Raw genomic sequence first — 12,919 nt, forward strand, 5'->3', positions numbered from 1 at the left:
TGTGGTCTTTGGGAAGAACACTTTACTGTGAGACTCCACCTGGTGGCCAACAGAGCTAGACCGACTCCCACCACCCACCACTCATGCCAAGAACCTCAGGATCATCATCAACAGCTAACTCGACATGACCACCCAAGGCAACGCCGTCACCCCCTAATGCTTCCATACACTGAATATGCTGAGAAAGATTTTCAAATGGCTCCCAACCAGCCTCTATGAAAACATCACACATGCACTGGTCATAAGCAAGCTGGACTATGCCACAATCAACAAAAACTCACCAGAAGGCTGCAGACCATTCAGAACTTGGCGGCCAGAATCACTTTCAACCTCACACACTGTACTCACATGACACCACACCTGAAGTATCTCCACTGACTCCCTATTCACAAACTTGCGCAATTCAAACACCTCACCCATACTTTCAAGGCTCTATATAACACTTCCCCGGCACACCACAACAATCGCATCTGCTTTCACAAACCTTCAGACACCTCCGCTCGTCCGGAGATCTACTTGCACAAATACCATTCACATAACCAGATCTGGTGGCCGAGCCTTCGCCTACATCACTCATAAAGTATGGAAGGGCCTACTGCTATACAAAGGAGTCCCCTTCTCACTTCTTGCATTTAGCAAGAAGCTGAAGACCTCGCTTTTCAAGTAGTCCTACTGGGTCCTAGGTTTGGTGAGACAAACATCTGCTGAGCACCAGGATACCATCCCAAATGATAGTGCGCTTCTCAAATCTGCATAACACAACAGCTGGTAACACAGTCTCCTAACAAAACAGGATTATTATCACCAAATAGTCCCTTACCACTGCTCCTCATTACAGTGAGTCCTGCTGTTTCCAGTCACTATGCCACACCCCCATCCTCTCCAAACGATGAGGTACTACTCGGATATTACAAACAGGGCTTCCGGGTGAAGGGTCAGGGTTGTGTGTCCCCATGGCATCGGGGAGGGTCCAAGACTTTTGAAAAATATAAACAGCTGTCTGTTTCGCTGACATGAGTCAATATAAGGGTAGTGACCATCAGTTTTGGCATGTCCTAAGCCATGCAAAGTCGATGTGCGTGGCACTGCATGCTTCAGAAAATACAAGGTAACGCCACGCAGCACATAGCTCTGCCTTGCCTAACTTTGCATCAGGTAGGCTTTACATGGATGGAGCATGGATGTTCTCGTGTGTCGACCCATGTATTTTGACACACACACACAGATGTACAAAGTCTTGTAAAACTATTTTTAGTGTCAAAGTGGTGTGCCTAACCGACCGAGGCGTAATAAGTAGCAACAGCTCTGCGTCACTTCCTCTTTCTATGTGTGCTGCATTGTGATGTCATTCCTTCCTGCACAAAAACCGTCCTGCCTGTAATGCAGGCACCCTTTCAGTATGACGCGAGGGTGCCTTTAGGCAACACACAGTGGTGCCAGCGCTAGTAAAGAGCAGAAGTGCACTATATGTTAGATATGACTCATTTCTGCTCTCCCTTACATGGAACGAAATGCAGCAAGTTGCCTTGCTGCGTTGAGTGAAAGATTAGTAAATATGCCCGTGTGCTGTTCATAAATTATTAACAAAACTGGGACAATACTCCAGGGTTGTTCCCAGATTACACAATGAACAGCACAAGCTTCACACATTGTGCTCCCCCACCAGACCCTCACCTGCAGGAAGCCCTCTGCTGACTGTCGACACTTCGCCTGGATCTCCTTGATCAGGGCATCAAGAGGTGATATTTGACCTGATAGTTCGGCCACCTTCGCGTTCTCGGACATGGTGATTTTCCTGTCCATCTCCGCCAGTCTCCTGAGCATGGCCTGCTCTTGTGCTTTCAGTAGCTGGTACAGTCGTTGAAATTCAGCCACAGTTCTCTGCCTCGCAGCCACCAACTTGTTCTGTCAGGAGGAAGGATATATTAGTCATAGATTCTGTTGGTCGATGAGCAAATATTTGAGAGACCCATAAAAGACGAGCTGCTGCAATATATCAGAACAATACCAAATTTGTCTATTGTTATGTTGAATTATATTTACTATAATATATTACTATATATTTCATTGAGGAACCACTTTCAAATATGAAACTGAGTTCTCAACACAGTCAGATCTTCCACTGGAGGCCTGCTTTAGATCGCGTGCAGTTGAGGGCTAAGGACTCAGTGGCGTAGCTAGACCTAGGGCCACGGCTGTGTGTAAGGGGGGGGGGGTAGGGGTGCTGGTGATTTCCTCAGCGCCTGCCCCATGACAGCCACCGCCTCAAAACTCGTGCCACCCGGGGGAACCGCCACTCCTCCCCCTTGCTGAGCCTCTGTAAGGGTCTGATTTAGATCTCGGCGGAAGGGTTACTCCGTTACAACTGTGTCGGCTCTCTCGTCTGCCAAACTATGAATCCTATTATGTCCTATGGGATTTATATTTCGGCGGACGGGATATTATATATTGTCACCGTTGGTCTAAATCAACAGTATTGATCTAAATCAGGCCCTAAGCTGCCGGCTCATGCGCGAGGCCTATTCGAATACAGTGCCAGGTATCAGACAGAGATTGCGCTCCTCTACACTCTGCTAGGAATCTCTGATTGGCTACTTCGCACTCTTTCCAGCGATGACCAATCACAGAGCTAAACATGGATACCAATCAGTGAGAGCACAGATGGTGCATCCTTGCCACACCTCATGGGGCACACACTGCCCTTCAGTCATCTTCTGTATTTTTTACTGTATAGTTGAGCCATTAAAAGTAGTTATAATGCAACATGTGGGACTGTTGACTGGATAAAACAAGTATTTAATAAAAAGAAGATTCCCCCATATGATTTCCGTGCCACTCTTGGGTACTTAACTATGGTGACTGGAATAGGGGCTCCTTCCTAATTCTAAATGAGAATTAGAAATGAGGGAAACCTCACCTGCAATTAGAAAAGAGACATAGAGATACAAGCACCCAGGCATTGGCGTGAAGGGGGGCAGAGCAGCCCTGGAGGACTTTAATGCGGCAGCAGAAGGACAGTCCAGTGATGGGGAGCATTACTACAGTGGTGGTGGATGTCAGTGGTGGTGGTAGACCTCCATGAAGTGTGGGTGAAGTACAGTGTATTGGTAGTGTAGATGTTGGATAAGTCTTTTGGGTGGTGTGGTGTGGGATGATAATGGGGTGGCATGGAGTTCTTGTGTAGTACAGTGGGTTGCAGTGTTGTACTTTGAGGAGTAATAGTGCTGGACTGTTAGTGTGGTAATGCGGAAGTGTGGCGTGGTACTGATGTGGGGCTAGGGAGCTAGAGAGGTAGTCTGCTGGATGGTGGTAAACTAGTGCTCACGTGGTAATGCGCTGTTGGGAATGGGTGCACAAGAGACCACAGATCACACACTGCGCTCTCCATAAATTGGGCTGACATTGTAGTGCTGGTGTAGTACCATACAGCCAGGTTGTATATTGTGTTGGGAGAGGTAAGTAGTGGTAGTGGTAGTGCGGAAGGATAAGGTGGAAGTGTAGTACAGTTATATGGTAGTGTAGTGTAGTGGTGGGAGATGATAGGGCACTAGGGAGGATTGAGTTAAGTTCCTGGGTGATATTAGTACATGTCCATTAAAGGACTGCCACATTGCTCTATGGTTTAGCACTTAACCCCACTGTGGCTGCCACACGGGTCAGGCACTCTGTTAGGTGGATGCATAGACAGCGAAACATCCAATCCGATCAATCAGAAAGTGATTAAGCTGTGGACCAATAAAACTTAAGGAGATGTTGAGACATTAGTTCATGAATGAGTTGGAACTCTCTCTAGACAGCTCTAATAGACACCGCAAAGCCATGTCCTTCCAGGGCTCTTGTTGAGACATTAGTTCAGGAGTGAGTTAGACGTCTATAGACAGCTCCAATAACCAGCAGCCACAAACACAGCCAACAACGGCCATGCCGCCACAGACACAGAGATACACCCAGACGCGCACATGCCTACGTTGACGTAGTAGTTTCCTCTCACCTTTATAGCTTTAAATTCCTCTTCTACTTTCTGCTTAGATGCCATGATTCCTTCCTTCTCTTTCATCAGAAGGCGAAGCCAGCTCTGGAGTTCATCCTGCAGAGTGGAAAATTATGGGGTGAACGTTTGCACCTTTACAGTTAGGAGTGCTATCTGGGAACAAGGAACACAAACAAAGGTGCCTATGCACAAGCACAGTGTTTCCCAAACTGTGGGTCGCCAGCCGATGTTTTGGTGGGTTATGAAAGTCCAAGCAATAAATAAAGATGCCTTTAAATTCTGTATTTATTGTGTCACGTTTGCTGCACTTCAGTTACAGAGGTCAAATGTCAGGCCATGTATCCTGATAAATTGCTGCTTATTTTCTTAACATGGGAATTGGTGTTTACAAACTCCTCTCACCTTGCAGTCAAGAGAAAGAAAAGTAAAGTGCACTATGTGACAATCTCACTAGGGTACAGGTGGTGTGAAAGGAAAGCTGGAGGATGTCATTTTTGTAACACACAAAAAAATGTAAATACCTATTAACGCGGGGAAAACAGAGATACCGCTCCTGGGGAAAAACACCGCGTCCTGGGGAGATAGCTGGTGGCCTGACGTCTTGGGCCAACCTCCTAAGCCTAAGGAATGCGTTAAAAATCTGGGAGTCTGGGTGGACTCGGCACTGAAGTTCACTCACCATACTAAAAAGGTGGCTGCCACCTGCTTCGGCATCTTACGTAACCTCAGACCTATTCTGAGGTTTTTCGACTGCCGCACCCGCCAGTTAATTGTTCAGGCGACCATCTTTTCAAGACTGGACTATGCCAGCTCTCTTTCATTGGGGGCGAACCTTGCCGAAACAACCAGACTACAGAGAGTCCAGAATGCGGCTGCCAGGGCGCTGGTAGGTCTCCCTCGCCACTCCTCGGTGGCCGGAGCCTTGAAAAAATTGCACTGGCTCTCGGTGGGTAAAAGGATCCAGTTCAAGGCACTGTGTTTAGCCTTCAAAATCCTTAAAACCGCCTCTCCCCCTATGCTGTGCCCCCTTCTGGCGGAGTATACTCCTAGGAGATCGCTTCGCTCAGAGGGACAACATCTCGCGATCATCCCTCGTACCAGACTGGCTAGAGTAGGCGGCCAATCCTTTAGCTTCCTAGCTGCCAAGCTTTGGAACAATCTTCCGGAATCTATCCGTGGCATGCAGGACCTTTTGGCCTTCAGAAAGGCCATCAAAACTCATCTCTTTCAATAACTGTTTCCATACCTCTGCGCCTTTAATCTCTCTGCAATTGGTCTCTTCACAGCGCCGGGACGCCCCTTGGCTGGGGCAGCCGTGCGCTATACAAATAACTATAACAAAACATAACATATTAATGACCGGTACACATTCAGCAGTCAGGAAGGCAAAAATAAAGCCCATTTCTTTTTTTTGTCATTCTGAAGTGTGATGCAAACAAAGATTTTCATAGAATAAAAACAAATCAAGACACTTTACCTTGGTGATAAACAAATGATAAATATTCACTGAAACCCGATTTCCACACATTATCATTTTAGTGGAATATAGTTTTAGCAATAACATGTATGTCTGTGCAAATTTAGTGGCCATTTCAATGGGAAACGTGCGGTCTGTCTGACAGTATGGGACTACACAATGCTTTAGTTACATTAATAAATCTCACACCTCATGTCTGTTAAAGGTGGTGTGAGTCATGAAAGTTTATCGTTCTAAAAATTGGGTTGTGGTTCTAAAACGCTTGAGAAGCACAGCACCAGCTAATCTTTCACTGTTATATGTACACCCACAGCACTGCAAATGTGGACGATATTTACAACTCAGAGATACACTTTACATAGAAGAGAAGTGCAGAGAATGAGTTAAGAAGTTAACACCCACAGGAGAGCAGTGAAGTCCTGTTGGTTACAAAAAGAGTACCTGAATGTGACAACTCTGGACCACAACTATACACAAAATGTTAGACTGGACAACCCAGTGCAGTAACCAGCTAAACAGACAATACCATAAAGGGATCTGCAGAGCTGTTCAAAGCTGCCATCATACTGAAAACTATAAACTGAGCGTCTGTCTCTAACACTTCATCCACACACTGTACGCACTGCATCACATACAATAACTAGACCTTGGGGGTCCTCACACATGATGTGGAAACACTTCCCGCATAGGTCAAAACAAAGACAACATCCTTCCAACCACACACCCTACACGTTATAGCGTGCTACCCATGTAGGCAAATGCTTCAGTGTCACACATAGGGTTGGTAAGTGTGATGACCTGTCTTCCTGTGTATTCTAGTTCCATGTTGGAACCTAGTGCTTGGAACCATATGACACCAAGGTTCCTATAACTAGTAATTCCAGGATTGTCAGTTGTTAGCTGACTGTTGGTTGGGGCTGAATAAATATTACCTATTGAACATAATCCTGTGTAAATCCCACTTTATTACACTGGCGACGTATGTGGATGGGATCTACTCGTGCAAGACAGCCTCAACAACAGGTGAATAGCTAAATGCTAAGAGAAAACCTCACGTGACTGCTGTGTCGATGAAGGTAGATTGATCAGCATCTCCATGGTACAGCTGTAGCCCAACGAAGGAAGCGCGGTGAAGGAGGTGGTGAAAGTCGAAAACGCGACGAAAATCGGCAAAGGTAGTCTTTTACAATGATTTTTGGAAGAAAATAGAAAAAAAACGGAGTTTGTAACTGATGTCGATTTTCGAGGGTGATTTCCCTTAGAAAAAAGACTATTTGTTTGAAGAAAAGGTGGCGGACATCTTTGAATGGGCGAGTTTCAAGAATGGAAAAACAAGCGAGATTGGCTATAGAAAGTGATGCAATTGTTTCTTAGCGGCCATTTTAGGTCGGGAAAAAAAAGAAAACAAGCTCGAATAGCCAAAGAAAGAAGCATTTAATGTTGTGGCGGCCATTTTGACTTGGTTTTGGAAAAAGAGGAAAAGAAAGCCCAATCCACTTTAGAAACAAGACTGTATGTTTGTGATGGATTAGTGGCGGCCATGTTGGATTTTTTTAATCGTTTTTTTTTTTCGTTTTTCTGTCATTTCAAGAGGATTGCAACGGGTGAAGCAGCAGTTTGAAGCGAGACATTATAAGGGTATCAACTTCAATAGTAAGGAGGGCAGAAGGACCTGTTGCACAGAAAACGAATGAAAACGGGAAGAAGAGAAAAGTCAGAGGAGCTTGGTGGATGGAGTAAGTGACTCAAACTTGGAGTAGTACCGAGAGGTGCCGAAAAGGAAAACTTGACTCAATTTTTTAGTTCTACATTGAAGAACTTGAAGCCTGTCGACGGTGATAGGCACACCTTTTGAGGGAAGGGAGGTGGAACTTTGTTGTTAAAGGTTAAAAAGTGGAATAAGAGTAAGGGTGTTGAGTGGAACTTGGGCAGTAAAATGCAGAATGTAACGGCACCCCCCTTCTTTCTGATGGAACCAGGGGAACCACTGATTAGGTGGAAAAAATGGAAAAAAATATTTGAAAATTACGCAAGGGTGTGTGGTGCAAATTTGAGTGGTGAAAGGAAGCATGCTTTATTGATGCATTGTTTGGGCGGAGAAGGCCAGGAGATTTTGGAGACTCTTCCAGTCATTCCTCAAGCAGAACAAAGAGGATTGAATGAGTATGAGGTGTGTGCTCGGCAGTTGGATTTACATTATCTTCCTAAAGTGAGTACAATCATGGAAAGGTACTATTTCGGGTTACAGGAGCAGGGTAAGGAAGAAAGTGTTGAGGAGTACATTACTGCACTAAGAAAGTTGGCTTCTAGTTGCAAGTTTGGGGTTTGGTGGAAGAACGAATTAGGGATCAGTTTGTTTTGAGATGTGTGAGTGATAAGATAAGGGAAGAGTTGTGGCTAAAGGATGAACCTGCACTGGAAGAGGTGGTAGGTATTGCAAAAAGGGTTGAACACATGTTAAAATGCGTTGGAGAACTAAGCAAGGAGAAAAAGGATGAAAAGCCAAGTTGTTCTTCAACACAAGAAGTGGTGTGTCAGGCTGTGAAGAGAGAGGATGAGAAGAAAAAAAAAGAAGTGTGTGAGGAGGAAAAGTTGAAAGGGGAGGTTGACAGTGGTACTTCTAAAATACAGACAAGTAAGAAATTCACAACTCCTTTTCAAGGAACTTGTTATAGATGTGGGAGATATGGACATATGGCAAATGCGAGAGAGTGTCCTGATCTTAAGTTCAATTGCAATGTGTGTGGTAGAAAGGGACACATTGGTAGAAATTGCAGAACAAGAGTTGGGAGAGATACGAAGACTGAGACTAAGTTAGTTAGTTTTCAGATTAATGATGATGTTGTAGAACATCCTTCTGATTATGTGCTGATTGGGGAAACAAGTGTGTTGATGAAATTTGATTCATGCTCACATGTTACTTTTATTTCAAACGAGGTGTTTGAAAAGGTGTTTGGAAAGAAAAAGACTTTGTGTAAACCAGATATAAGGCCAACAGGTTATCAGGAACATCCCATAAAAATAATGGGTTACTTTTTTGACTGCATTGAATATAAGGGGAGGTACACAGAAGCAAAAGTGTATGTGGTAAACAGGGGAGACAACTTGTTGAGTTGGTCTCATCAGGCAAGGTTGGGTGTGAGCCTCAATCCAAATGCTCATCCAGTTATTCAAGTACAGGCTGTAGACAATGAGGAGAACAAGTTTATAAAGAACTTTAAAGAGTTGTTCAGTGAAAAACTAGGATGTATAAAGGGGTACAATCACAACATCAAACTGAAGTTGGGTGCGGTGCCTGTTGCTGCTAAAGTAAGACGCATTCCAATTTGTGTAAAGGATGCCGTGGGTAAAGAAATTGAGAAGTTGTTGGCGACTGGGGTTATACAACCAGTAGAAGCAACTGAGTGGCTCGCACCAATTGTGGTCGCGAGAAAGCCTAATAATGAGATTCGGCTGTGTGTTGACCTTCGTGCTTTAAATAAAGAGGTAATAGTTGACAAGTACCCTTTGCCAAACATAGAGGAGTTGGTTTCTACATTAGACGGGGCATGCTATTTCACCACCTTAGATATGACTTCGGCCTATCACCAAGTTCCGCTAAAAGAAGAGTGTCAAGAGCTTACTAGTTTCATTACACCAATGGGTGCATTCAAGTTCTTAATAATGCCTTTTGGGCTGGTTTCAGCAGCCTCGGTATTCCAGAGAATTATGGAAGATCTGTTCAAAGGAATACCGGGGGTAAGATGTTATCAGGATGATGTTCTCATTTCTGGTAAGAACGAACAGGAACATGATGAGAGGGTTTGCCTTGTGTTGAAGAAAATGTTGGAAGTTGGTTTAACTCTGCGTCAGAGCAAGTGCAAGTTTGGTGTCAATGAGCTAGATTATTTGGGCCACCACATCTCAAGGAAGGGCATATGCCCAAAGAAGGATCTTGTAGAAACAATTGAAAACTTGAAGGAACCATGTTCGAAAGAAGAGGTTTCATCATTTTTGGGCATGGCAGAATTTTACAATAAGTTTGTCAGGAATTTCGCAGATAAGACTGTTAATCTGAGGAAAATCATGTGTAAAAATGCAGTGTTTAATTGGACTGAGGAGTGTAGCAGAGAGTTTGATCAGGTGAAGATGGATCTGAGGAATGCACCAAATTTGCAGGCGTTTGTTCCAGGGGATCCGACGTTTATTGTAACAGATGCTAGCAGTAAGGGTCTGGGTGCTTTGTTGTTACAGGTGAGGAAAGACAAGGAGGTCCTGATAGCTTGTGCTTCGAGATGTTTGAAGGGGGCAGAGTTGAATTACTCTGTCATAGAGAAAGAGGCGCTAGGTATATATTGGGCTGTGAATAAATTCAGGAAGTTTGTTTGGGGTTCCTCCTTTACCGTCAGATCTGATCACAAACCACTAAAGGAAGTGTTTGAAAAAAAGGGGTCAGACTCCATCTCGGCAAGAATAAGGAGGTGGGTAATTTCTTTGCAGGAGTTTGTGTTCAAGTTTGAGTATATCCCAGGAAAAACGAATGTCTCGGCAGATTGCCTGTCTAGGCTGGTGGGTGTTGTAGAGAATGTTGAGGAAGCTTTGGCTGATGATTTTGAGGGTGAATTAAAGGTGTGTGACGTTACCTTGGGGGCGGTGAAGGAAGATGCTTGGAGAGAAGAGCTGAGTAAGGATGAGGATTTGAAGGAAGTCATTAAATTGTTGGAAGGTGGTAGGTCTCGTTTTTTAAAGAAACCTTGGTCTTTGATTGCTGATGAGTTGGCAGTGGTGGATGGTTTACTCATGAGAGGTACTAGGTTAGTTCCTCCTGTTAATCTCAGAAGTGTGCTGGTGGACATGTCTCATGAGGGACACTTGGGTATTTCAAAGAAGAAAGAACGCATACGAATGGACTTCTGGTGGCCAGGTATCGATTTGTTGGTGGAACGCACCGTTAGGGATTGCTCTTCTTGTCAGGCAAGTGATAAAGTTTTGAGGACGAGGTCTTCTCCAATGGTTTGCAGGAGGTTGCCTAGGTCCCCCTGGGATGAAATTGCAGTTGATATTGTGGGGCCTTTACATGGTGAGCATCAAACTCCATTTATGTTGGTTTTATTGGATTTGTACTCTAGATGGGTTGAGGTTAGTTTGGTAAGGGAGATTACAAGTGAGTCTGTTATTTCTTTTTTGGAGTCTGTCTTTAAACGTGAGAGCTTTTCTAAACTCCATTCTTTCTGACAATGGGCCACAATTTTGTTCAGGGAAAGTTGAGGAGTATCTCAGTAAGTGTGGCATTATCCACAAGAGGATTTCTTTGTATCACCCTGAGGCAAATGGTGCTTTGGAGAGACTCAACAAAACTTTGAAGGAAAGCATTCAGTTGGCAAGGGTCAACAATTTGGACTGGAGAAAGGAGTTACAGAACAGAATTTCAGCGTATCGATTCTCTCCTCACTCAACTACAGGAAAAACTCCGTTTGAACTTTTCAAGGGTAGAGCACCTAACACTTGTTTATGTCCTGCCTGGATGGCTGCGGACAAGGGTGTAAAAAATAATGAGGTGGGTGCATGGAGAGAAAGGGAATTGGAACTACAGAGGAAAAGGAAAATATATGTGGATAGGAGAAATTCTGCAAAGGATTCCAAATTCGTGGTGGGGGAGGTAGTAAAGATCAGGGCTCCTGTGGGATGTCAAAACTGGTCGAAGTTTTCTGTTCCTAGAACCATTGTGAAAATTTTCAAAAATGCTGTAAAGACGGAGGATGGTCGTATCTGGAACAATAGTCGTGTTTCTCATTTTGGGGGAAAAGGGAAATGTGATGATTTTGTTGCGGTTCCTGATCTGCGGTCTAATTATTCTCGCAAGAGTGTGAGAGTATGCAGGCCTCCTGTTCACTTGCGTGATTATGTCTAGGTAGTTTCTTCTTTGTTTTTCTTTATCTTTCTGTTGCCTACTTCATTGCTGGACATGTAAACCTGTTTAATGTTTAAGAGGGAGAAGTGTGATGACCTGTCTTCCTGTGTATTCTAGTTCCATGTTGGAACCTAGTGCTTGGAATCATATGACACCAAGGTTCCTATAACTGGTAATTCCAGGATTGTCAGTTGTTAGCTGACTGTTGGTTGGGGCTGAATAAATATTACCTATTGAACCTAATCCTGTGTAAATCCCACTTTATTACAGTAAGCGTTACATAAATGCTGCAATACAATACAGTACCGTGAGTCAGACTCAGACAGTGAAGGCAGCAACGTAAATCAGGGCAGGCCTTCTATCGGCTCGGCACAAGGAGTTACCTTTCGGGCTCTACCTCTAAAAGCACCCTGCAAGAGTGTCTCTCACTATATCCAATTGTGTGGATGCTGCATGTGTGTGTATTTAGTGTGAGTGCAGCTAAGTAAGGATATGTGTGTCACGATTTGACTGTTGACACAGCAGATCCTATTTGGGATTTGCTTTATGGGGAGGTTGCCCAAAATGGCTGATAAAGGTAGCCTGCACTTGTGGTCAGCTAGAATCCAGAGTGAGGGAGACAGGATTCAACAGTTCTGTCAGGATAGGATAGGATAGGAAAACAGTTTATAGAGCGCTCGAATGCTGAGGCGTTTGGCGCTAAGAGTGAGAAAAGAGATCTCAGATTATTAAAACTAATCAGTTAAGACCCCGGAAATAGCCATGTTTTTATCAGTTTCCTAAAAACTGTCATGCTTGGTTGAAGTCTGAGTGTAATGGGCAATTGGTTCCACAACCTAGCTGCACAATGTGACAAGCTCCTACCCCCCATCTAGCTGTACGGACTTTGGTGGTACAAATGAGGCCAGAGTTAGCCTATCTGAGACTCCTGTTGGGGATATACCACTGAAAGAGTTTTCGCAGATCGGAATCCCCTCCACCATATACAGTCTTATGCACAAGGCATAAGGCCTTAAAATCCATGCGTTGCTGTATTGGAAGCCAATGTAACGACTTAATAGCCGCCGAAGTGGGGTGACATTTTGGGATGTTCAGGAGTATTCGTGCAGCTGCATTTTGTATGGACTGCAGTTTGGTCTTCTGTGCCTTGTCAATACCCATGAAAAGAGCGTTGTAGTAATCTAATCGGGATAAGACTAAGGCCACAACGAGTTTTACGAAGCTCTTGAGGAATAAAAGGGAACACCTTCCGCAGTAGCTTCAAAATGTAGAAGCAAGAGGAGGTTACCTAGCTTAGGACACCCCCGCGCCGCACGGCCACCAGCTGCTGCGTGTGCCTCCCGCCACCCGCCTGCCTCGCTGACCCTGCCGCCGCCGTCTGACCACGCCCCCTGCCACCGAGCGGCGTGGTCTCCTGCGGTCGGGGCATCTAGGGCTGTGTTCGCTGCTGTTGCCTTTTAGGCTCCTGTGCCCCGTATTTATCCTGCTGTGTGCCCCTTTGCTGTAACTGAGATTGTCTTTTGTTTGTATTGTATTTGTCATCGCCTGTCCCCCTGTACTC

The 12,919-nt window shown here is 44.7% G+C and overlaps 1 protein-coding gene across 1 annotated transcript in view; it reads right to left on the bottom strand.

Annotated features, from left to right (window-relative positions):
- Positions 1–12,919, bottom strand: part of LOC144821898 (E3 ubiquitin-protein ligase TRIM7-like) — a 162,393-nt gene that overhangs the window by 128,981 nt on the left and 20,493 nt on the right. Inside the window, exons 2-3 of the mRNA XM_078679046.1 lie at positions 3,992–4,087; positions 1,675–1,905 (exon numbers count right to left, since the gene is read on the bottom strand). Coding sequence (XP_078535172.1) covers positions 1,675–1,905; positions 3,992–4,087 — 327 coding nt within the window. The remainder of the gene's footprint in view (positions 1–1,674; positions 1,906–3,991; positions 4,088–12,919) is intronic.

This window comes from Lissotriton helveticus, chromosome 2_2 (assembly GCF_964261635.1).
Source record: "Lissotriton helveticus chromosome 2_2, aLisHel1.1, whole genome shotgun sequence".
Classification (NCBI taxonomy): Eukaryota; Metazoa; Chordata; class Amphibia; order Caudata; family Salamandridae; genus Lissotriton; species Lissotriton helveticus.